Consider the following 25,205-nt stretch of genomic DNA (forward strand, 5'->3'; position numbering starts at 1 on the left):
AGGCTATCTTGTTTTCTGCTCATCCCAACCCAAATTAGACTGCGAACTGTAAAGTTTTGATTGGGTAATAAATTACAATACTGGAAAATCTGTTCAAATACATTTTCTTTAAAGTGGAAAAAGGTCAGGGATGAAAATGTTTACGCCTTGAGATTACCCGAGTCACCTCCATGAGCAGTCAATAGAAGTTCTAATTAAAATTGCAAAGACCAGTCGCGAGAGCCATGATTGAGGACAGAGATCTGAGAGAGAGAGAGACAGACAGAGAGACAGAGAGAGAGAGAAAGGAAGGTTTTTGCTGAGAAGTATCGATCTGCGTCAGAGATTTCACCAAACGGTCCGGCGTTTGACGATAACAGCAATGGACGTAATGTTTTTCTATGAACATTTTTCGGTTACTCTTTTTTCCATTTGTATTCGTGTCTTGAAAGTTAAGATGTGTAATTGGGAACAGTTAAAAATATGCTTAACGATAAGAATGATTCAAACAACACACGACTCAAAGCGAAGAGCAACGACAGAAGCAGGAAGCAAAGGAGGAGAAAAAGCTTCTTGCTCCCCGTGATAGCAATAGCCACCATTGTCCTGCACCATACAAAGTCAAACACAAAGTGCCTCACGGACGCGAAATATCAGTTTTAATGAGTGCCCTTGTGGTTGGGAATGACTGGAATAACGGACAAGAAGTAAACACCTTTGTAGAAACATTTTATTTCTTTCATCTCTGACTCTCTCCCACACATACACAAACGCACATGCGCGACGGTGCCCGCAGTTGCACGCATGATGGTAGAATTTATTTTAAGCATAGTTATTTTTCAAAGCATTTGAAATTACAAACGCAAACAGAAAATAAAAAATAATCAAAACTAAAGAAAGAAGCAAACAGCATCAAACCAGCTCAAAAGGAGCTTTATCGTGAACTCCATTTGTAAGCAAAAATCTTTGAAAGCCTCGAAATGCATTAAGTGCGTTGTGATCAATTTTCATGGAAAAAAATCTTAATTATTTGACTGGAATGTCAGAACATTCACATGATTTTATTTTTTTACTTTACTTTTTTCGTTGTCGTCTATTTTATTTGTTTGTTTGTTTTTTAACAGCCTCTTATAGCAGACATTTTGACAGTTTCACACAAAAAATAAAAAAAGATGATATTATAGAGAAAGAATTAACCTCTGTAATGATTTTGAAAATGTGATTCCTGTCAAACAAAAGTTTCTCTACATCATCACCATTTAAAGCAAAGAGTCTGTTTCAAACTATTTGTAAAGATTATAGGCAAAGATCATCAATGAAATTACTTAAAAGTACAGTGATTGCTCACAACATTAACAAATCTTCATAGTAACTTATAATAAGCATAGTTGGTGCTGTGTGTGTCTGTCAGAAAATAAAGGTGAGCAAGGTGCGAGCTGAAAGTGTTTGCTTTGCGTGCTAACAGAAGCACCACAGTAGTATCTACGTGTCAGCAAAGCCACCATCCATGTACCACAGTATAGCAAAGTATGAGTAGGGGCGGCAGTGTTTGTCTTCATATAGTGGAAGCAGTGCTTTTTGTTATGTAGACAGGGGAATAACATCACCAGAAAGTAACTGTAATGCCCTCGACAAAATAAAAGTCTTGCATCTTAGTTTTGTGTTACCGTGCTATAGTGCTTCACATGCAAGTGTGCAATGGAGGTTGGGTTGCTTACAATTCTCACTTTTGATGGCCAGACTATTGTTACGACGTGAATTAACATAGTCTAAATAATCTGAATAATACTTTAAGAGTTTACATACGTTTGGTTTGAAATTTATCGTTAACATTAAATACAAATGACCTGTAGAGAAAAAAGAGATGAAGCAAAGAGCTGGGTACTATGAATTTCATATGTCAGTCTGTTCACCAAATCTTTCTGGATGATCAAAGGACATCATGTGACTTGTTGTTCCAAGTTTTTCTTGGTTCTGGAAAGAAATAAAAATCACATTCATACCCACACAAACACACATTCAGAGATACGCACACACACACACACATGCAGGCTAATATATATATACTTGTGTGTAAACACAAACGAAGTTGACTTCTTTCATATATTGCTAAAAGCACACTAATGAAATAACAAAATAAACACATTTTGTTAACTGTTGTTGGCTAACTCATGTCATCTCATACTGGGTATGGAATAGACAGATACAGCAACAAGAAAGAAATAAGGTTCGCCACAAAGGCCTTCCTTGAATAGAAGTGAACCTGTCCTTCATGTTCCCAAGCTACTTCATCTGTCCACAGCCTACACCAGACCATAGTGTCAGGCAGGACAAAGCTACATCGCTTTACTTCTTGGTAATTGAACAGGGAGATGCATGTGCTCTGTATATATTTTAGGTTTCGTGTTCTAGGTAGGAAAATAGGGAATTTCCTTATAATTGTACTAGAATGCATAATTTCACTACTCATATCGTAAATAGTTTTCATAGAACGTCTCTATCTCTCCGTCTGTATAGAGCGAAATTCCAGTATTATTCAGGTGTCAGCTCACACCATCATTAGTTAAAAAAGAAGTGAAACATGTGCATTGTTTTGATGACTTAATGACGAGTATTGCAGTAAACTAAGGGGACTATCTGGCGGGTCAGGTACCAATTCGTTTTCGTAGTCAGGGCACCTGTAGTCTGGTCGTGAAGCTGGCGCATGTAAAAACGGACGTCTGGGTGGTGGCGGTGGTGGCGGCGGGGGTACTCGGCACACTTGCCCCTGGGCAGCACAAACAAACAAAAGAAAAAACCCTACACGGTGAGAAAATTTTATGAAAAAAGAGATGTAAAACTTGGATGATAGAGCAAAGTTTTAACATAAAATGTAGTTTGATATATTAGCTTTACAAAGAAATTGCTTTCACTGAAAGATGATCATAGAGCCTGGGTGAAGTAAGTGAATACTGATTGATTAGTGGGTTTGTTGATAAAAATACTTTAACCAAACTGGGATTCCACACTAAGGGTGGAGTGATAATGTCAGAACCTAGAGAAAGATCTTGCAAGCAAATGGAGCATATAAAGCCAGAATAATAATCGAATTCGAATAATAATCTCTGTATTGATGACTAACCAAACTGCTCCAAACACGGTTTTCGACGGAAGATTTTAAATTTAGACAGACCCGAATAAAAGGAAGCAAAGATGAGAGACATATCTTATCTGAAGACATTTATTCCATATTCGCACTAAAGGCTGTTCTGTCTCGAATCTGCAATAATGAACTTTAAACAGGAGAATCACTTGATCATTAGGGTCAGCATATCCTTACTTCCTTTATTTAAGCAGTATCTGGCAAGAAAGTAGTAAGTAAGCATTTAAAATCTCACCTTTGTTTTTCTGGACTTCAACTGCCGTTGTACGAGGTACTCTATTGATGATGTAATCATGGATAAGACCAAGCCACCAATCAGAATGTGGAAAATTCCAGAAACGTTACTGAGAGTCAGCGCTGTTTGTGTTCCTGCGGAGTCCTGACATGAAAATGGTATCACATCAGGGTGAGTGGTCAGTGGTCAGGGTTAGTGGTCAGGTTTAGTGGTCAGGGTTAGTTGTCAGGGTTAATGGTCAGGGTTAGTGGTCAGGGTTAGTGGTCAGGGTTAGTGGTCAGGGTTTTATTGTCTAACAATAAAGAGTTGACGGCCTAATGGGTTTCTGAAAATTCCCTCCATTTTGTTTCCTTTCTATGTGAGTACTTTGCTGTTTGATATTGTTTTGTAGGTCTTCAGGGACCTGTAATGTCCGCATTATTACTGTACTTCATACGTTAAAACCAAATATAATCCTTAAACACTTTTGCTTATTTTCTTTTCTGTCATCGGATTTGCAAGGATAATTTTGTGAATCTCTGTAGTCCTATCGTCGCTTCAAAACTTGTGGTCTGTCACAAAGTCTAGTTATTGTGTATGTGTTATTTTATTAATAACCATGATAAGCATAACTCATAAGCTGAACTCAATCGACAGCAAGGCTACATCAGACAGGCAGTAGCTGGCAGCTGGTGGTCAGCAACCCACCTTGCTAGCACTGACATCGCCACACTTGCCCTTGTCGTACCACCACTTCTGCTCCAGCTTGTACAGCTCGCCTATCTCACCCAAGTGCAGCACTGCTATGTTGATATTATGCCTTGATACACACATAACATCATAGGACTTCAATGTATTATTTCAGGTTGGTTGGTTTCAATAGTGTGTATAAAGCTTTAATATTTATTATTTGCTTAATGTTATTTTTAAGATAATTTGCAAGACATTTTGCGGTTATTTTACAATAGCATGTACTCGATAAGTAGACTTAAAAATATACCACGTTATAGCACGAACATATAGTTATATATATATAGGCAAACCTAGTTATATACATAGTTGTATACACAATAATCTATCTGTCAATCGTACAGATAATATGTGTGTGTGAGAGAGAGATAGAAGAGCCAGGTGGCAAAGTACAGACCTCAAAGGGTGGTTGATCCATGTAGCTATCCCGTAGCCCTTGTTGTCCAAGTTCTCTCCCACCTTCATGACATCACATGGTTTCTGCTGTCCATGGTAATTATTCATTGAAGACTCCATGAGAAAAGCAAAGTCGTGCTTTGAAGCCCGTACCTGTATTACAAAACTAATCATTACATGTCCTTTGAATCTTTTGTATAAACAGATTTTAAACATCAAACATTCCGCTTGATCACTTTAAGAAGGGAGTTGTAGTTTTACTCTCTTGGAGTTCTCTCTATTTACATACGGGTTTCTCAGAATTAGAATTTAGAATTGTGGACTGCACCCCAATATATAATCCGTTCTTACTGCAGAACAAACCACATAAAAGTCTTTTAAAAAGTGACTAAAGTATTTTAAGTAAACGCTCTTTAAGCTGTTAATGAAACTACTCTGCCGTTTGTATCAAATCGTTAGGCATAGTCACAATGTTGAACACAGCATCCAGGCCCGGTTCTACCTATTAGGCGAACTAGGCAATCGCCTAGGGCGCAGCGACCGAGGGGGGCGGAAAATATGGCCTGCTTTTTTTTTTTTTTTTTAATGAATAATTTTAGGGGAAAATGTCATTTTCACAAAATTATATTAGCAGGACACTTTTCCTCTGCTTGTAGACTGACCACCACGCTAGTTTCTCAGTACATGTATGACATGAAAACCCCATTATCGCATTATCCCAGGGCGCACTTCAGTGACCAGCTAACCGGCAGGCAAGTAGAGGGCGGGAGAGGGGCGGGGAAGGGTGCTGAGAGGGGCGGCGTTGGTGGAAGGCACCTTTTCCTCAGCTTGTAGGTTGACTTCACCACCGAGTTTCTCAGTTCATGTAGTGATGTAGTACAGGAAAACCCATTATTACTGGCCGCACTTGAAGTGACCAGCTAACCAGCGGGGAAGAAGAGGGCGGAGAATAGACAGCGGAGGGGCGGGTTGATGGATGGGGCCTGGTCAGTGCGGACCCCTACGATGGAGTGGACCGCATTCCACTAATACCAAGCTCACCTTTCTTTCCTCTATCTTACCATTGAAGAGGTTCCACACTTATGCATTGAAAATACTGCAGCTGATATCAGGGACAACAACACTGACTTGAGTTTGCTACGCGAGTTTCTCTGTGGTTCTGACAACAGTTTTATGCTCAATATTGTTTACACTTACGAACTTTCAACCCGAAGGAACTTAGCTAATGTCACCAACGCGTTCTTAGTTAATAAGAGTACAGTCAAATCTCCCTACTATGCCACCCCACTACTATGCCACTCTCGGTATTATGCCACTTTTGCTCGGTCCCGACTATAAATTCAATGTAAAAAAAAATTTACTATGCCACCCCTACTCTCGCTACTATGCCACTTTTTTGTGATTGTTAAAAGACACAAGTTGTAAAATTCCGCGCAGTGCTCGATTACTATACTGTATGGTAGTGTGGGACATCGCTGTTAGTGGGGATGGAACATAGCACGCACACAGGGAGGGTGGAGGCTGGCCGGGTGACAGCCATGTGACAGAGGGAAGGTGTGATGGAGTCGACTAGCGACAGGATGCAGGTGCGCGGATGTGGTTGGGAGGGGTGGAGGATGAAGAGGTGAGGGGGAGAATGAGAGGAGACAGCTAGCGAAGCCGACGATTCTTGAGAGCTTTGGACCAGACCTGGGCAAAGGCCTCCTGTCTCTGACCGGCCCGCCCGCCAGTATATATATACTATACATACAGTATTGGGTAAAACTGAGTTAACTATATTAGTCCGGCCTCTAAAACCATCCCAATTTATCATGCGGCCCCTTGGGAAAATTAATTGCCCACCCCTGCTTTGTACTGACGGGTAACTTGAACAAATAAAGCCGTTTTTACGAACCCTCTCTACTATGCACTCCCGCTACTATGCCACTTTTGCTCGGTCCCGGTAGGTGGCATAGTAGGGAGATTTGACTGTATTAAAGTCTTTAGCAGACAAACATCAGGTAGAGCCATTTGAAGTTTATAGCATATCTATTTACTGACACTGATGTCCTATAGTCTTGTACTTACTGTTGTGACTCATGGTCGTGAATATTTAACTTTCTTATTAATTATTAAATTTCTGTTCGATTGGTGTATTACGCTTAATTTAGTTGTCAACTTGTAATGTTTATTTTTATTATCTAAGAGTGCATCTGTTTGTCTACAGTTTGAACGGATAGCTTGTTGTTATGCTCCATTGACAGAATATTTGAAATTGGTTATTAAGAGATAATGCGTACTAAGACCTACAGTCTACATACTTCTCTTGTTTTCAACAAACCCTATGCTGGACAATACGCAGTGTTGATCATTGGCTTGTGTTTGGGGAGCTGCCCTGACACCTGATTTACAACTTTGTATTGTTAGTGTCCAGAAGACTCTCTCTTGACAGACTCTTTCATTGCCCGCCCACCTGTGAGGTGTGACTTTGGATGGGAACATGAGGTAGCTGCTATCAGGGTGGTCTAGAGGCTGGAAGCTGTGATAGCTTGAGTTTTAGACCACACAGCAAAATAAGACCAGAGCAAGGTGCTACAGATTTCTTGTCTCCATCAGTGTGCACTCCATAAAGCCTTTTACACGAGTGTTTGAGATCCCCTACTCATAAGTGTAGGTCTGATTTGGGAGGCATGCAATATCCATGTGTGTATGATGCACGCCTGCAATTGAAAAACAGACGTGCTTTTTCTTGACAAAAAGTAGTTCTTACTTATAAGTTATTAATCAAATCTGACAGCAAATTCTCGAAAAAGATTTAATTTTAATAAGCCATTCTTTGACACTTCTGGGTTCTAACGCCTCTGGTCGTAATGAGTTCTTGTAGAAAACCACTTTTCTACTATTTTTAAGCAGCAAACATGTAGTCAGTTCGGTTTTACTTGTTAGTTCATCTGTAAGATGAGAAAGAAGAGAACCATTGAAAGCACTTGCCGATGGAGGTGTTATAGGTGGACAGGCCCACAGGTAGCGATAAATCTGTCACAGTTAATGACCAGTCGGATCAGACTAGAAGACTGGACAAAGGTGGTGCGCTGTCACTTGATAGTTGTCCGTGAGATGAGAAAGAGAGAAGAGAGAAAGATTGAAAGGACCTCAGTGGGGTGGCTTAGTGGAGAAGGGTAGAGATAAATCTCTACCACTTTAAAGAAAGTCAGATCACATTACCAGGGCTGGACAGCCAGAGTGGGGAAGAGGTAGTTTGAACTTTGAACTTAAAACCCACAGGACGATGTACAAACCTCACTTTTCTGAGCGGCTGCTGACATCTCGTGCTGCTGTTTGAATTTACTTTGTAATCGTCTGTTCGGGTGCTTGGAGCGATCATCCTTCCACAGTTGAATCAGTAAAGGTTGTGAACTGCATTTAGCCATGCCAGACTGAACAGTGCTACTGTCCTACAGCCACTTCATGAGAGTTTGTAAAGATAAGTTCGCATGAATTTTATACACTGTGACATAGCTGTATATAGTTTATTAACACGATTTATGTATTTCTTTACATTAATTTCATTTCCTTATTTCTTATAGTGCTTATTTTGATTGTGTGGATGCAACGGGTTGCGATAGTGGTGGTGTAACTTTTTGCAAAACTGTTCATTGCACAAACGTGTCCGTGACAGTCCTGTGGTTTTTATCACATCACAATCGCGTTGAGTTCTGAGACAGACCGCCGCAAGCATTACTGGTGATATTTAAGCCTAGCTTTCTTGTTTGAACTGCGTCCATTGAAGACAGATTTAAACAGATTCAGGAGCACAGTGCATTATTTGGATTTCTTTATGATATCCAAAGCATTTCTGAAAAACCAAGGAAGGACATTCTACTATCTTCAGGTCTTGGCAAGGCACTAATGCACAGAGACAGCAAAGACATTGACGCGGAGGAACTCTGTTTCTGAACTACAGGTTGTGGCTAGAAGACTTCCCAAACCTAAAAATGAACCCCAAGAAGTCTTAACATTCATAATCCAACATAAGCTATTTGATATTGTGCCGAATGTTGTAGTGTCTCTCAGAATTTTACTGATCCTTCCAATTTCTGTTGCCAGTGCAGAAGGGAGTTTCTCAAAATTAAAATTAATTAAAAACCATATGAGATCAACAATGTTGCAAGAGAGACTGACTGGGCTGGCCACCATATCTATTGAGCATGACTTGGCAAATGCACTCAATCTGAAGGAACTGATAACTCGTTTTGCACAGCAAAAACCAAGAAAAGTGAGGTTTTAAACATCAATTTCATGACCAGGACTAAATAAATTGCGAAATAAATGATATAACATGGTTCACTTTTTGTGAGGTGGGGGGGGGGGGGGCGCAGAATTTTTCTTTCGCCTAGGGCGCAACACAGCCTAGCGCCGGCCCTGACAGCATCCACACGTGATAGCTGACTCAACCCCAGTAAACCCATATGAAGGCAACAGACATAGATACAGGCTGAAAAGTAACAAAACATGTTTTTATGTAACCAAGAATTTGGACACCAATATTAACCCTGTTGTGGTAAGTACCATTGAGTCTCTGTGACCCCAGCTCTCTTGGCCCATATTTGTCTAAACTATAAAATACAACTTTATTAGTTTACAAAGGCAATTACAGGTGAACTAATTACTGTCCTTACTGGCGTAAATCGCTGACACCCTGTCCTATACACCGGCACCAGAAAAATACTGTTGGGATATGACACTCTAAGGAATGGTAAACAGAACGTTTTGAGCACTAGGGACAGGCCACAACAAAGGTCAATCAAAGAAATTCTCCGTGTGGTTGAGCAGGATACATATTGCTCTTAGCTTTTAAGTAGCCTGGTAAGCTGGCAATAATTACAATCACTGAGGATAAACATGGGAGCGTTGTGGAAAATGTCGTCTAATCTGTGTGACACATCGGGTGAGCGATGGTCTGCGTCGGGACGTGGGTGGAGATACACGAGTGTGAACAACAGCTGAGGGAATTCCATGGGGAGGCAGTCAGGATGGAGGGAAGTACACAGCAGTTCAAGATCGATGGTTCCCGGATCACAACGGTGTTACAGTACACACGCCTCTGTCGTGGATTTCCTGGTGGTTGTAGGACGTCTGTCTCGGTGAAAGCAGAGAAACACGTTTTTTGAACTCCTGCAGACATCTGACATGTGCCTAGAGCTCATTGACTTCGTTACGGATGGACTAAACATTAGAAAGTAAAGAAGACGGAAGTGGTGGAGATGTACTCCTGTAGAAATTCCTCAGCCGACACTGAGCTCCCTTTCTCCTTCCTTCCTTCGTTTACTTTTCGGATAGACGGCCGAGAGCGAGGTAAGACTTCAATGGGAAAGTTTAATTAGTCTTAATTAGTTTAATTAATCACCTGTCTTTTGCCTTTTGAGTAAAGAGTCATAAGTATGCGACACATTTTTGTTTGCTTTTTTTCATTTTTGTTTATTTTTGTTTGGGGTCAAATTGACCCCATAGTACCTTACATGTAATATAGGTTTATCTCTCTTATTTTAAAGTTTGCCTTTGTTATTTTTACTAACAATGTGCCCATTTTTGGATAACATAAAAAGACAAAGGACACAATTCTTGAAGGACTAGAAAACTGAATTCATTTGTGTGTGAAGAGCATAGCTAATTGTTGTATCCCACTTTCAGCAGTAAATGATGGACCCATAGCGATGTGAAAAAATCAAAAACTTGCAGATCAAGCCTTGTGAATTGTTATTTCAATTTTGTAATACATTGTTGTACAATATTATATGGAAAAAAGATTTGAATCAAGTGTTTTTGTTCTTGAACAATAATAGGTTTCTTTTACAATGGAACTATCAGCGTAACTTTGCCGTGGTACCAGAACAATGTTAAAGGTGGCAACCATGTCATGTAGCTTGAATATTAACACACTAAAAACAAGTTGAAATATTTACACTGAAAATAGGTCCAGTTACCTTTGCAACTCCCTCTCCGACGGTCTCCAGCAGCGATTCTTCTGGATTTTGTGACATCACTTCCTTCATTCTTTTAAATGTTGGAACCGTGGACGTCTGCATCACAAGGTATAAGAGTAACTCTAGATATTTTTGACAATAATCATTTATTTGACATTTACAATACCTAACCATTGTCTTCTACTTTTTCTTCTTACTAAAATTCACATAAAGAAAACAATTGGGATATTTTCAAGCGTATTTGGAAAAAATAACACGTGACTGCCAAAAAGATCAAAGGAACTCTTAAAATTTACATTTTGTATTTTTGTGCCCTAATACTATATAATTCTTGAATGATTTTGAGTTAAGAAAGTACCCTAAAGTGTTCTTTTCAAACGAATACTTACCTGAAAGAACATCCAGGTCGACCCATTTTTCGAAGTACCATACTTGATGGTCGGGTGGTTGACAAGGTCGTCCGCTGAATGGATTGGGGAAATGAGTTTCTCAATGGTGAGGAAGGCGGCGAGATTAGCCGTGTAGGAGGAGATGATAATGAGAGTGAAGAACCACCAGGCCGAGCCGATCAGTCGTCCGGAGAGGGACCTGAGGTCGAGACAAGCTCTAGTGCAGCAGCTAACAATCGTCACATACAGGCAGGTAACAATGTTGGCAAGCGGCAAGCCACACACACTTTCTAAGTTGTCAGGAAGATAGCAAGGCATAGAGCTGTCATTTAGACAACAAGTGTCAGAAATGTTTGTAAGAAAACTAGTCATGTAGCGTCATGAAAACATCCAAGTCACTAGAGAAGAAAGAGTGAATTGCACCTGTGGCGAAGGTGAGACATAATGCTGCATACGGGTATATGGAAGGAAGATTCCCACTGACACGGAGATGAGGTGGGGATGAGTGTCCGTAGACACAGGGTTAGATGTGGATAGGAGTCCAACAAATGTGGGGGAAAGGGACGACAAGAGTCAAAGACACAAAGGTCAGGTAAAAACATGTTCTACAAACACAGGTTGACAAGAGTCCCAGACACAGGGTGAAGGCAAGACCACATTACCCACCTCCTAGCATAACCGTAACCAAGAGACAAAAACAGAATTCTGATTTAATTTAGTCGGGTTTAGTAAAATAAAATCTCACAAAAGATTAATGGGATATATTAGCGCAAGAAAATGTTAAATTTTGGTGATAAAGATATTAACAAAAGTAAAAATACTTATAATAGACACACATATAAATATAAAACCCAGAATCTAAATATGTCTTAAAACAGAGGCCTAATGTAAAAATACTCTCTAGGGCATACAAGACCGTCCAAGATTGTACAGAACACCAAGAAAGTACCAGGACAAAAGGCAGTCAAACAAAACAAGTGCATCTTCTATCGAAAGTGTAGGTTAAGTACGAAAATGAAACACACAGGAAATATATTTAATGTGTTTACTACTATTGAAAGATAGAAATTCTTTCAACGTTTCCCTCCCTTCGATTTTGAGAAAATGCGAATTGAGCCGAAAATTAAATATAACTGGGATGCAAAGCAGCAAACTATATATAACCCTTTCTTCACCTGTAAATTTTCAGTCAAAACAATAAAACTGATCAAACATTATTTTTTTTTTACAAAAATGTAAAAAGCGTTAAATAAAATATAAGGCTTCATCAAAGTAAATGAGATTGCTAAAACTAGGGGGGAAAATAAGCTACAAATAAATCCAAAAAGTAACTAGTTACTGCAAATACAATTTATAGCACTTTACATGTTATGAAAAAAAGCTAGAAAAATATCAAAAACATTTCATCTCTGAAAACATTTCATAGATATTTTAGTGCCACAATATATCTACCAGTCGGATGTTCTGTCCGTGTTGTTACTAAGCTAAATGATGATTTTAAATAAGTTCTGTTATTTGAAATACGCCTTCATATATTTAATTAATTTATTAAGTAAGCAAAGTTAAATTCCAGCTTCTTTTTTTAAATATAAATTTTTGCTTTACGATGTGGCATACGATTATACCTTCAAATATATGATAATATATATATATATATCGAATAAAACAAGTCTTTAATTTTCATTTTTCCAATATACTGCGGGATGATAATTTTTTGTACAAAGTACAGCTCTGCAGACTAATCAAAAGAATGATTAATAATTCAACCTGTAAATAAAGAAGCCAAGTGTAGCAGAATCTATGCTGTAAATAAAGAGTAGTTAAGCAGGAAGAGTGCAGCAATGAAGCGGAACACATGAATGCATCCAAGCACTGATAGATCCCAAAGGGCGGCTCCTGGCTGGACACTGAAGCATTGAACTCAAATGCCAAAGCATTACTGGCTAAAAGGTCAGAGAGATCATCAGTCGAGGATATCTCTGCCACATGCAACCTGCCATAGAGTCTCCACGTGCCAACCACCTGCTGAATACTTTAATTAACTCTTGTAGGAATATTATTTTCTTGCACTGAGAGTTCTTTAGGTCAGAACGTGACTGTGTTTTACTAAAAGACGACAATTTGTTTTTAAACAATACAACTTCTGATATTTTAACAAAAGTTTGATTATTGCAGGTTAAATTATGTCAAAATTTTTATGTTTAATGAAAATGTGCTTTAAATACTTATACCTCGTTTAAACAATTGTTTCTTATACATGAATATTGCTTTAAAGGTTTGTTTCGTTACTGAAATAAATGTAAAATATCGTTGCAAAGCATTTCTTGTTTTTAATGTGTTATAGTTTAGTTATCGGGTAGGACCGGAAATGGCTTAAAATCCATACATCAATGTGAGCTTACTAGTTTGAGGACTCAATTGGACACCTGTTAAATTTATATTAGAATTTGAATAAAATCATATCTTTTGATTTCAACAGCATTAGCCGAATAGGTTATTCGTATTTCTTTCATCCGACAAATTACTAATTTATACTTGTTTTAAAAAAGAGAATTTGGTAGAGGAGTACCGTCATCTAAATTCAATACAGACCCCATGGCAGGTGAATGAGTAACAACACATCTGAAGACCGACAGCCCTCGGTTTCCTGTTACTTGTAACTTTAATTTTAGTTTCTGTCACATCATACTCTTGAGGTGTGTGTATGTGTTCTTTCTGACGTTTTTCTCTAACTTATTTTCGTTTAATCTTCTTTTTTATTTTTTGCAAGTTTTTTTTTTATTTCCATCCCTCTAGTATACCATCCAAGAAGTGATTTTGTTTTGTTTTCTATTCCTTTTTCTAGTTTTCTCTCCTTTTTTTGTTATATGTCTTCTTCCTTTTAGAACTTTCTAGGCTCTACATTATTATCTTTGTTGCTATATCATTTTTGTTATGTTAAACAGTATTTTTTTGTATTTTATTGCTTTCTGTTATTTTTGATCTTTCATTTTTATTTCTGATTTTGTCAGCATGAAGCTACATGGTGTGATAGTGTATCATACTTCTCTAAGGCGGCTATTATTGTACTATTATTTTGTCTTGAAGCGCCTTTCCATCTCCTATGTAACAGTTTTATTCAGATGAAAAACCGAGGGCTGCTGGTACAAACCTTGGGGAAATATCAGATCCTTGCTGCATTAAGGCTCCCAGTGAGAACCAGAGTGTGTTAGAAATTGTGAAGGCGTTGGTGGCAGTGGGGTCCTTGTTTCCAGACTGCGTCACGCTCCACTCGTATGGCGAGAAGCGGCCGACGAAGAAGAGGACGAAGCTGACGGCCATGAAGCCGACGACGATACACAGCCACACGTACATGTCCAGCGGCTCCATGAAGGAGAAGACACCTGGCTTTTGGCGGTCGGGCTTCTTGATCATGATGGAGATGCCAGTGTTCATGAAGGGCTTGGTGAAGTCCACCACTCTCTCGCGGCTCTCTGTGATGCTGAGAGGTGCCACGGCAATGTCGCTTTCCTGCAGCAGGACATTCGATGTGACAGCATGGTGTATGAGCTCTTACCTCGTCACTGTCATCACTAAACTCCTTAGTGTCTGCAAGGTGGCATTAAATTACCTGTTGCAACTGTAAAAACTTTCTTGGACGAAACCAAAAGCAAGAATTAAGAGATTAAAATAAAGAATGAAAAACCGTGAACGATAATAGCGTATTTGCCTTATTACTACTAATAATGATTAACAACAACGATGATTGATGGCTGATGATGATGATGGTGATGATGATTTCCAAACTCTAACAGACAACATTACTACTACTAATAAAAGGAATACTTACCTTACTCTGACGGATACTAACAGTAAACTATTTACCCTATTCTGACAATTAAAATAATTATATAATAATATATTTACCTTACACTGACAAGTATTAACAAGAAAAAAATATTATTTGAATAATGTGTCTGACAAATAATAATATCTTACCTTGATGGGAAATCTTAAAGCATTTACAAAGAAAAAGACAAAAGAACTCGTTTGCCCTTGTACACTCCTTTCTGAATAATTACAGTGGCAGCAACATAGTCTGGTGTTAAGACATTAAGAAATATTAAAGATATTAAGATATTAAGAAATACAAAAAGATATTTAAACAAGGAGCTAAATATCAGTAAGGAAGAAATGAGTATATGACAAAATAGATATCTACTTTGCGGACTAGCTCGCCTATCATGCCGTCCCACACGCCGTCTCTGTTGGACCCGTAGCCATTGGACAGCCGGATGTGGTACTCGAAGCCGACGATCTGGCGAACCATCTTCAGCAGGTCTATACAGTAGCCCTCCAGGTTCTTCCCATTAACAGAAGGCTCGCCATTGCTGTTTTCAACTTCAAAAACAAAAGGTGGTTCCTGGAAGCAGAAATGTGTTCTCCACAGTTTACACAAGTGTTACCTATTCACCACAGAAATGTTGGATAGAATTGAGGTGTGGAAAGGATCTACAAATCTTCAATACATTTTGGAGTTACTGAAAAAAGGTGGCTATTATGAAAGAAAAAAAATTAGTATTGATAGAGTTTACTAAGCACAGCTTTGATACGAAAAGCAGGCAATAGAAACTTATCGCTTAATAATAATCATCACCAATAAGTTTGTTTTATAGCTCATCCTTCTACTTTACAACTAATGCATTTCATAGACTAAACCAAATGCTATAGATGCACAAACTCAAAGTCTTGTCGGCAGATAACGAAGCGAGAAAACACACCAACCGTTGATTAGAAAAAGTGAAGATAACATTGTCAGAAGATGACATTTGAAAGGGGAAATCTGCAGTGAAATGAAGGCCATTAATCCCATGTGGAAAAATTTTCTGACAAGATGACCAAGATTGGAAAAAAAGAGTTCACAGAGTTACGAAGGAAGATGTCAATTGTTAAAAAACGACTCGGCATCTTGGACAGACGCTAACAGCTCAGTAGGAGACAAATTTCCAAGTTGGTACCAGCTGGTACACTGAATTATTGACACAACATGACGCCAGGTGGCACTCTTCCAGTGTAAGGAAGCTGGATGAAAAGGTTGCGGTGACAATTTGTTCTGCATAGACTCCACCTACTTATGGCCAAACTACACGAGTGAGAGCTTACTATCAGCACATGATCAGAAATAGTGAGGATGCCGGTCGCCTTCCTAAGGGTTTGATGATTATGATGCTAAGCCCCTCTGCTTGGTTCCCGTCATCTTGGAGCAAATATTAACAAGGGAGACAAGTTTGTGCTTCCTAGGGGGAGTTCATGGAACCAGGAGATGTAAGGAAAAGAAGGGCAGTGAATGTATATGGTTTATTGCGCTAGAAAATATCATATCAATATCATGTAAAATGTACAGCATAATCCATTCTATTCTAGGCTTATATCATTCCTGGTAGATCAGGTACCCAGACAGCTGCTAGATAGGACTTAACTGGTAGGTCAGGTACCCTAAACTCAAACCAGTGACCTGCGCTAATGTCGAAAACACTAACCACTAGATCATGAAGTCTCATAGGAAGCCCTACTTGCATTATAACAATATATTTTCCTAAATTTGTGAGTCCACATACAGCCAGGTAAGTGTTTGTGACAGCCACCAGTTTAAGGACTTCACAATGACATCGCATACCTTGACAGTCGTTACTCGCTGGGTGGCGTTGGGTACTACAATGTCTGGAAGGTAGGATCCGAAGTTTTTTGGTATCAAGTCCGATGCCCTCCAGGAGTCTATCTGAAGAAATAGAAAGATAAAGTAGATATTGCTTCCGTTCGCGTCTTTTTGCTGATGAAGATGGATTACAAGGCATGGTCTCACGAATAGAGTTTTTATTAGCATTTGTAACTAGGTACAACACAACTAGTGGCTGACAGAAGAACTGATGGCGCGAGGGCTGGAATAAGGGATGGCGAAGGTACAAAGGGTATTAAGTAAACAGCATATGTGTCTGTCCTGGTTCTTTTATTTATACGTCTGTTGAAGAAAAACTTACACTAGCTTCAAATATCTTAAAAATATAGCGTTTGTAAATCACCTTTTTCATTTTCTGCTTGAAACTTAAGCTATACACATCAATCGTATAGTCTGTCCTCTTCCTGTCTGTGTAACGAACAGGTCCAGTCAAGCCCTCAAACTCCACCTGAATATATATATATTAAAAAGTCTTTATTTGTCTAGCGCAGTGAAACATTCCAATTTTGATTGAAATAGATAAAAAATATTTCTTTCAGACAAAAATATTATCTTTCGGATACAGTGAAAAATATGTTTAAATATGTATTTACCATAAATAATTATGCTTAACATAAATGTTTTTTCACAAAAATGTCTTTATGTTTAACTGTGTTGTATTATCCTTGCCGTACTGTATGTTTATGTGTTCAAGCTGATAGTCGAGAAAGGTGCAGACACAATTCAAGATTGAATTTGAAAAAGAGATTGTCTCCTCGAAGAAATCAATTATTGTTTCGAGTGTATAATATTTTAGCATTACTACATTTACCTTTTCGATTGATTCTATGATTTGGTCACCGACAATGGATGGCTGGGGTTGGTCCAAGCGACATCTTGAAGTCTGGATTCCCCTGTTTCTAGTCTTTGGAAGGTTGCGCGTCTTCTGTACAGCTTCATACGCAGTGCGGACGGCGTCGATCATTAAGGCTGTATCGGACTGAAGTACAAACAAGATGAAACTACAGATGTCTGTAGCCAAGGACACAATGGTGGCTATAAAGGTTCTATGAAATCTATAGAAAAGGGTAGTAGCAGTTCGGTGAATAGCGTTTCAAAGGCCGAGACAGAACAACTGTAGGTCCCGAAAATGGGGAATTCTCGAGAAAATAACAATAACACCTCGCTAGCTTTAATATGTTAATACAGCAGGCGCTGCTGACTTGACATAAAATGCTATCAACTACCAAAGGAAAATCTTTTCCTGAAAATGAAAAAAATTCTGAAGGATGACTAAGGATTAATTCCTATTTAAGATAAACATAAGGCTTTCCTTGACAAGAGGAGTAAGAGAGTGGAGAGGGGCAGACAAGAAAAACTGGTAGTAAACATCCCTGTACATGCTACACATACTGTAACGGAAAATCAGTCACTGTTACATATGTTACACACACTGTGATTGGGAAGCCATCACTGTACATGTTACACATCCTGTAACGGGGAAGCCATCACACTACATGTACATATACTTTAACAGGGAAGCTATCATTGTACATGTTACACATACTGTAATGGGGTAGAGGTCTGGAAATTGATCCTGGTACTCCCGCCAGCGCTGCTGCCAAGTGCGGTAAACCTCGCTGTTGTTGTTGATGAACCCGAAGGCTGTGATGTTGACCCCTCCGTATAGAAACTGGGAGTAAAAGTCGGACTCGATCTCGAGGTCTAAGGCAGACTGAAATCAAGAAAGTGCATTAGTATGTATCAAAACATGGCAGCTTCCAGTAAGAGATGTGAACTTAAACACTTTCACCGATTTCTTAAATAAATGAGTGGATATGACATAGGTATCAGGTCAAGACTTGACCTACAGCTCAGCAAACATTCAGCAGGATTTCCCAGGTCAGATGATTCAAGTTATATTCTCTCCCTTTGAAAACGTATTAGCAGTGTGCCAGTTTCCAAGACAACAAATCTCAAGCTGTTTTCAAACGAATTACACTGTCAGAGAAAAAATAACTGCGAGAAATAAGCGAAGACTTTTTTTTCGAAATATTTAGTCATTTTCTTATGCCCAAACAAGAGCTTTTCATGCTACAATGAAATTTCTAGGACGCTTATAATCATCTTTAGATGACTACTTATATTTTTTCCTGCGCATCTTTAATCTGCACCCATGTCTAAAGAACTATGAGAGCCAGAGTACATTCAGGGATGTAAGATACTCACAGCACATGTAAGTATATAGTGGTATTCATCTCTGTTCATCCCAACATCCACAATCTGAAAAAAACCCGAAAAAAGAGCATAAAGTATTTAACGTTTTTTTTTTCACCTGGCAGAAGGAGACCGTGAGACCAATGAGGTACACACAATACATGAAATCATCAAATGCTGCAAGAAATGGAACAAAACACCTACCTCAAACTAAAAGACAGCCATGTATCGTTTTCCGTTAAGTCAACTATTTGTCATTTTACTGCTCGTAATGTATACTCTGTCATTGTGTTTTGTATTTTCAATAAACTGTCGACTTGCACGTTGCTATGGTTTTATACTGTAGAAACTGTGGAAGTGGGTGTCAATGGCTGCAGTTCAGCAAGTGCTATTATTATGTGCATGCAGGGTCTAGCCACTAATTAAATTAACAACACTGAGATGAGAGAGGCAATGTAACAACCTGCTCGAGAACAGTTTTATAGGCATGCGCTGACTCGAGGTCGAGGACGATCGTCTTTCTGTCGTCAGTCTTCATGTCAGGCTACGGAGCACAGTGTAGGCGCTGTGCAGCTCGCGGATACGGTACGCGTCCAACGACTTCGCCAACTCTTGTCTTTGCTGGAAGAAACTGTACAGCTTCTGCAGTCGCCACAGACCTGCGAAGATTATTGTGTCAGTGCAACTTTACAAAACTCACTTGACACGACTAAGCTTTTATTACAATATTTCTGAGTCCATAAACGAAGAAGAAAATGTTTGTTTTATTTTTTTGGAGCTTGTTAATTGTTCACAGAGAGTAGAAAGATATGTTTACAGAGGCTTCATATTTGACTGATATTTACAAAGAGAAAATATACTTTAGGACATATTTACAGAGATTCTTTTTGTGAAATGTTTGTAGTGATGTATTAAAGTGAATTGTTAACAAGGACCTGATTGAGATATTGTAAAAGAAAGGCTTTGTGCATCTTGTTGGAGATGACGAGTAGGAGACCTGTCTGGCTCACCGTCGTCTGTATCGTACACATAGTACAGTGTGTGATTGCGGGGCAGGCCTGCGATGACCCTCATGACGGCTTCGATGAAGGGCGGTGATGTGCTGACGTCATACAGATAGCGATCAGGGGAGGTGACTCTCGTCGATGACGCCAGTATGACTGGCACGTGCAGAGCGTGGCTGTAGGACTGTATGGTGTTAAAGGTCGAGGGGTGAGAGGTACCCACTACTGCGATAACGCCGTCGCCAACCAGTCTGCAGACTTGACAAAGGGGAAGAGTATCATCGTAGACATCGCCTCCCACCACGTGCTTGCAGAACACGCACGAGTCAGCACTGTCAAGTGTCACTCGGAAACATCAAGCACATTGATGATAGAAATGGAAATTAATTTTATCAAGTGTCCTATCGATGGTTAATTTAAAAAACAAAAGAACGAGCGGAAGCACACTCGTGGTTAATAATGTAAGCAGTTTTTAGCCCCTCAGGTGCTTTTACCGATACATAGGAACGTAAAGATATAGGTGGAAAATCTCACCTTTCTGTTACAAACTGTCTCAAAGGTAAATTTAAAAAAAAAGGCAGGAAAAAAGTTATCATTATTTGCTTTCCAGATAATAAATGCCTCATGGCTAGAAATACAAAGTTGTGGTTGTAAGCTATACACAGACAAAGTTTGTTCTGACATGCGGTCGACATTTTGTATCAAGATTTCAGATAAACGACCCGAATTTAACCAGCTAGTTCTCAAATTATATCGCGGGTGTGGAAGTCAGTGAAGGCATGCACGCGTCACCGAGGCGAGCAGAACAACCGTTTACAGTGTCAACTCAAACGTTTTGCCAGACTTGGAGAAAAGTAGAGTAAGAGATGCGTGCTCCATCATCAGACATTGATTGCCAAGTAGCACTTGGCGGAAAGGACCTTATAGTGTAAAAATTAGTGCTGCTGCAAGATATACCTTAACAAATATCACAAAGTTGTCATAAAAATATTTGCAAACAGAGAGATGTGCAGAGGAATGTTTTGGCTACTGCTTTAACTTTCCCCTGAAGTAATTGTCTAATCATTTAAAAGTCTAAAAAGCAACAAACAAGAAATGAAACTTTTACGACTTTACGCTGCTACTCATTAAGCAGAAGAAGTCACGCTTCGCTTCGCTTTGTTTCCGCTACACACCTTCTCAACTGATTACTTCGCTAAGAGCAGGCAACTGTCAAATCGACTTTGTTACAGCTTAGAACATCTCTTTGATTTCAATACAAGACAGGATAGAAGACACTTACTGGCCGATCCCATCTTGTAGTTGTCGCTCAGGTCTGTCCTGTTACGACCTACATTATACAGAAATTTCTTTTTCTTGGACGTGTCGACATTGTTGTTGAGCACCATGCTGGCGAAGTCGAAGGCTTGTTGCAGCTTCTGCACGTTTTCATGGAGGATCAAACCTGACAAGACAAGGCCACGTGAGTGTCGGAGGGACGCATCGTGACAATTGTTGTAAAGGTATTGTCAGTAGAAATCATCAGGGTTAACTATAACAAGATGTGGACAGCATCGATCTTAAAAGACTATGATTATTATTATTTCACACTCTTAACGGAAATGGACATGAAACTAAATTTATATTTAAATGCATAACAAAAATGTGAAATATAATGTGTAAGGACCATCAAAATGTTTATCAACCCCGACAGAAGCCTACACAAGCATTTCAGATTAGCTTTGTGAAGTGGTTCTTGTGCAGAATAAGACTTTTCCGATCACAACAGCATTTTAAACGTTTTTGCCGGGAACAGAATATGAGTCCGGACATTGAGCACCAAATAATTATTTCATGCCGCTTAGTGTGTGTCATTATCATATGTATATAAACATTAACCTTTTCAGGAAGTTTCAAATTACCAAGAAACATACAAGTAATGTATTAAATAAACCTAAGTTATATCCCAAAGTTTACCGATTGACCAGGAGACAGACAGCTGAGGTCAGTAAACCTAGGTTATATCACAACGTTTACAGATGACCAAGAGACAGACAAGTAATGACGACTGCTTTGTGCTGTTCACTCTGTATCCCAACTTGCTTATCGATCGACTTGAGCATCAGCTTCCTCCTCCCCTCCTCCCGTCCTCCCCTCCTCCACGACTCTGCATCCCTCTACGCCCCAACCGACTTCAAGTTTCAGCGCATGTGCAGAGGCTAGTCTACGACAGCGAGCGCATTGTCCTTCTCCGAGTCTAAAATAACGGTACATCGATTGCTTGTTAACCATGGCATCACACAGGCTCCACAGAGTAAAGGTTAAAACACAGCAACACCAGTTTTTCACTCATCATTTTCGTCGTCACTACCAGCGCCATTGTCATGGCAACCCAAATTAAATAACTGCTTCAACATATCGTCGTTTGCAATCAGTCCAATTTTTTCTCACTTTTTCCATTGTTTAAACAACAATCAATGAAACTATGATAATAAATTAATGCTTACAGTCGTTGATAAAAATTATGCATTATAATTATTCATTCAAATGTCATAAGGAATGTCGTCTGACGTTTTAATTATAGTTATTGCTGTCCTTTTGTACAGCATTTTAATGTTCATTATTATCTTGAGGCAGTGAATTGAATATTAGTTTCTGTTTATAATTTAAGTCAGTAACAAACACAATGTAAGAGTAAGACACTTCCTCCATTTAATGATGCCATAAATCATGTGCCACACATTTTCAGAGGTCAATGTGTAGGTGTAAAGTTATCAGACCGACAGGCCTCAAGGAGTGCGATTATATCCGACAGTGTTTCCTTTATATAAACAGTAACATGAACATTAATATAAAAAGCATTGCTGCTTCTGCATTCAAACATGTCATAATTGATGTCAACATACCTTGTACATGCGTTATTTGCTTGTTTTATTATTTTCCAACATTTAATTACTGTTTCAAAATAGCCCTATATCTTATTTTAGCTCTCATATTAAATTAGTTTGAAAAGTAATGAACCTACATGTAAATTATCCTAAACGAAATGTTGTTGATGGTAAGTCCTCGTGAAGCATTTGACCTATGACTTGTGGTCACACAGAAGGAAAGAAAGACAATGCAGCTTACGAAGGATTTTGCTTTAATGTTTATCTGCTATTTGCATTTTAGATTCTAGTTCAAAAAGCCTGAACAATAGGGAAGTCATTATTTCATAATATGTTTACTTTAATAATAATAACAATAATAATAAAACAATAATAATATAAAAAACAAGACCATGAAGAAGAATTTTGTCTAGAGTAATTCCTTGTTGGCAGCAATCTGACATGAACAATCGTTGAGCCATATCGCTGTCAATGCCATATTAGTATTGCACACATAGGTATACACAATCAATACACACACATACACACAAACAGGCACACACACACACACACACATACACACAAACAGGCACACACACACACACATGCACACAAGTGGTTAAGGTATGAAAAGGAGAAACGAGAAATTGAAGTTTTCAAGGAAAAGGTGGGTATTATTTAAATTTAATAATAAGTGACATAAGATACACTATAATGCTTGTTTCAATAAGCGAGTGAAGTTCCCACTTGAAGGTATGCCTCTGTGAGAAACATTTCTGTTTCTTGACATTCTGATTTGAAATAAAAGAAGGCACTTACCTATAGGTATCTCCACGCCTATAACATGGTGAAGCACAACAGTCAGGGTGAGCAAAGCAGTCATTTTCTGGTGATGGATCTGTGTTCTCAGGTAGAAGAGATACACTGGTAAGACAAGTGATCAGAGAATCTAACCTGATAAAGGTAAACAATAAGATCGAAATCATTTGTTTATGTCTTGTGGCTCTGAGGTGTCTGTCACGGTCTGTGTGTATGTACTGTGTGCCAAAACTGTTTACTGTTGACACAACCTGTCTCTAATGTGTCTTTTTAATGTCCCTACTATGTCTGTGCCTCAAATCCTTGTTTTGCTCATTTTCTGTCTAATAGACATGCTTATTATAAACATGTTACTACAGCATCACCTGTAATGTCATCACGAATTTGTAATGAGATATCGTGTATTGAAATTTAGTAGAGTCTATCAAACAATAGCATCATATATCATAATATTTTTTGTATCACGTAATATCGTATAATGTAAATCACACATCATGACATTTCAATCTCAACACCAACACTCAACAAACGGTAGGACTGGGAGCCATACCACAAGACAACAAGACAACTCACACTGCGCCGTGGAGATGCTCTGAGTGTCAACAGACGACTGCAAACAGTGGAGAGACACAGACGAAAGTACTGGCTGCTGCTAGACTGTTTCCATGGCAGCCTTTTTCATGAAAGTTGAAATGAGACAGATAATGGCTTTTGGAGTCGAGAGATGAGCTTAGCAGCGCGTGGTGGCCAATCCCACATCTCCGCTGGACTAGCAGGATGCCAGGCTGAGACAACACTCGTAGCCCCGTCAGCCAGCGTGCACACACGGGCAGTGTTCAAAGTGAAAGCCAACTGGCACGAGGCAAAATGGCGCCATTACCCGTGGAGCTGTGGAAGCCGCCACTTGCAGGCCCCGGACACTTGGCGCTTGGTCCTCGCCACTGCTCGTGTCAGCCTGCCGCTGCAGCCGGGTGGTCGGGGAGCAGGGGGCTGCAAGGAAAGGACAGCGCACAAGCAGCCTTTGAAAGGGATGCTTGGACCCAGCTGCTGGGTGCAACGGTTGTGACGAGCATGCAGGCAACACCCACACGCCAGCCGGCCAGCCCCCGGCCAACAGGGGAGTCACAGCTGACAGGGGAGTTACAGCTGACAGGGGAGTCACAGCTGCCTGTCACAGCTGTCTGTCACAGCATGGTGTATCAAGACACTGCGCAGCTTTGGTTGAGTATTTTCAGTTTGGGTAGAGATTTGCTGAGAAGCTTACGCCAGCTGTGTATATCTTTGTTTCACAGTGGAAACCAGCGGTCTCGATCCTTCTCGTTTTCATATTTAGCATCCCTAGCACCGGCAGCAACCACATCAGGGGCAAAAACTATAACAGCGTAGTAACACCGATAGCAACACTATTATTACATTCTTGGTGTTGGTATATTACTTATATCACTAACGGTTTTTCTACCTTTGTCTACCACAATGACGACTGTTGAGAAGGGCAGTATTTCGCATTTCATCCTCTACCTACTAAAGTTGTCTCCCCTGTATCAGAGATAACGTCCAACGTCCACCCGGACATTCGTGCGCGCGCGTGTGTGTACTTTAGCTGACTGTCAATCATGTTTTTTTAAAAAAAAAATTAATTCAGTCTACTCTAAGCTTCAATCGTTCCACAAATATAACAATGTCACAAGAAACCTTATTATAAAGCAGTTAATAATATTTATGCTATAATCAACCTCTTTACAAAGCATTTTAATGTTGTTACTCGTTTTTATTTCTCCCGCTCTTCATTTT

At 39.4% G+C, this 25,205-nt stretch overlaps 1 protein-coding gene across 1 annotated transcript; it reads right to left on the minus strand.

Moving 5' to 3' along the window:
• Positions 1–621: 621 nt before the first annotated feature.
• LOC112559483 (glutamate receptor 3-like) lies at positions 622–24,346 on the minus strand. The gene is given in 20 exon segments (XM_025230777.1): positions 622–1,953; positions 2,633–2,746; positions 3,357–3,500; positions 4,044–4,155; positions 4,483–4,634; positions 10,445–10,540; positions 10,834–11,032; positions 13,985–14,343; positions 15,035–15,235; positions 16,490–16,591; positions 16,893–16,997; positions 17,361–17,528; positions 18,096–18,263; positions 18,758–18,811; positions 19,209–19,288; positions 19,291–19,404; positions 19,756–20,007; positions 21,032–21,193; positions 23,415–23,549; positions 23,988–24,346. Coding segments are annotated over 19 exon segments (2,727 nt in total). The 5' UTR covers positions 23,479–23,549; positions 23,988–24,346; the 3' UTR covers positions 622–1,872.
• Positions 24,347–25,205: the final 859 nt, after the last annotated feature.

The sequence above is a fragment of the Pomacea canaliculata genome, linkage group LG3 (assembly GCF_003073045.1).
Source record: "Pomacea canaliculata isolate SZHN2017 linkage group LG3, ASM307304v1, whole genome shotgun sequence".
Taxonomy (NCBI): domain Eukaryota; kingdom Metazoa; phylum Mollusca; class Gastropoda; order Architaenioglossa; family Ampullariidae; genus Pomacea; species Pomacea canaliculata.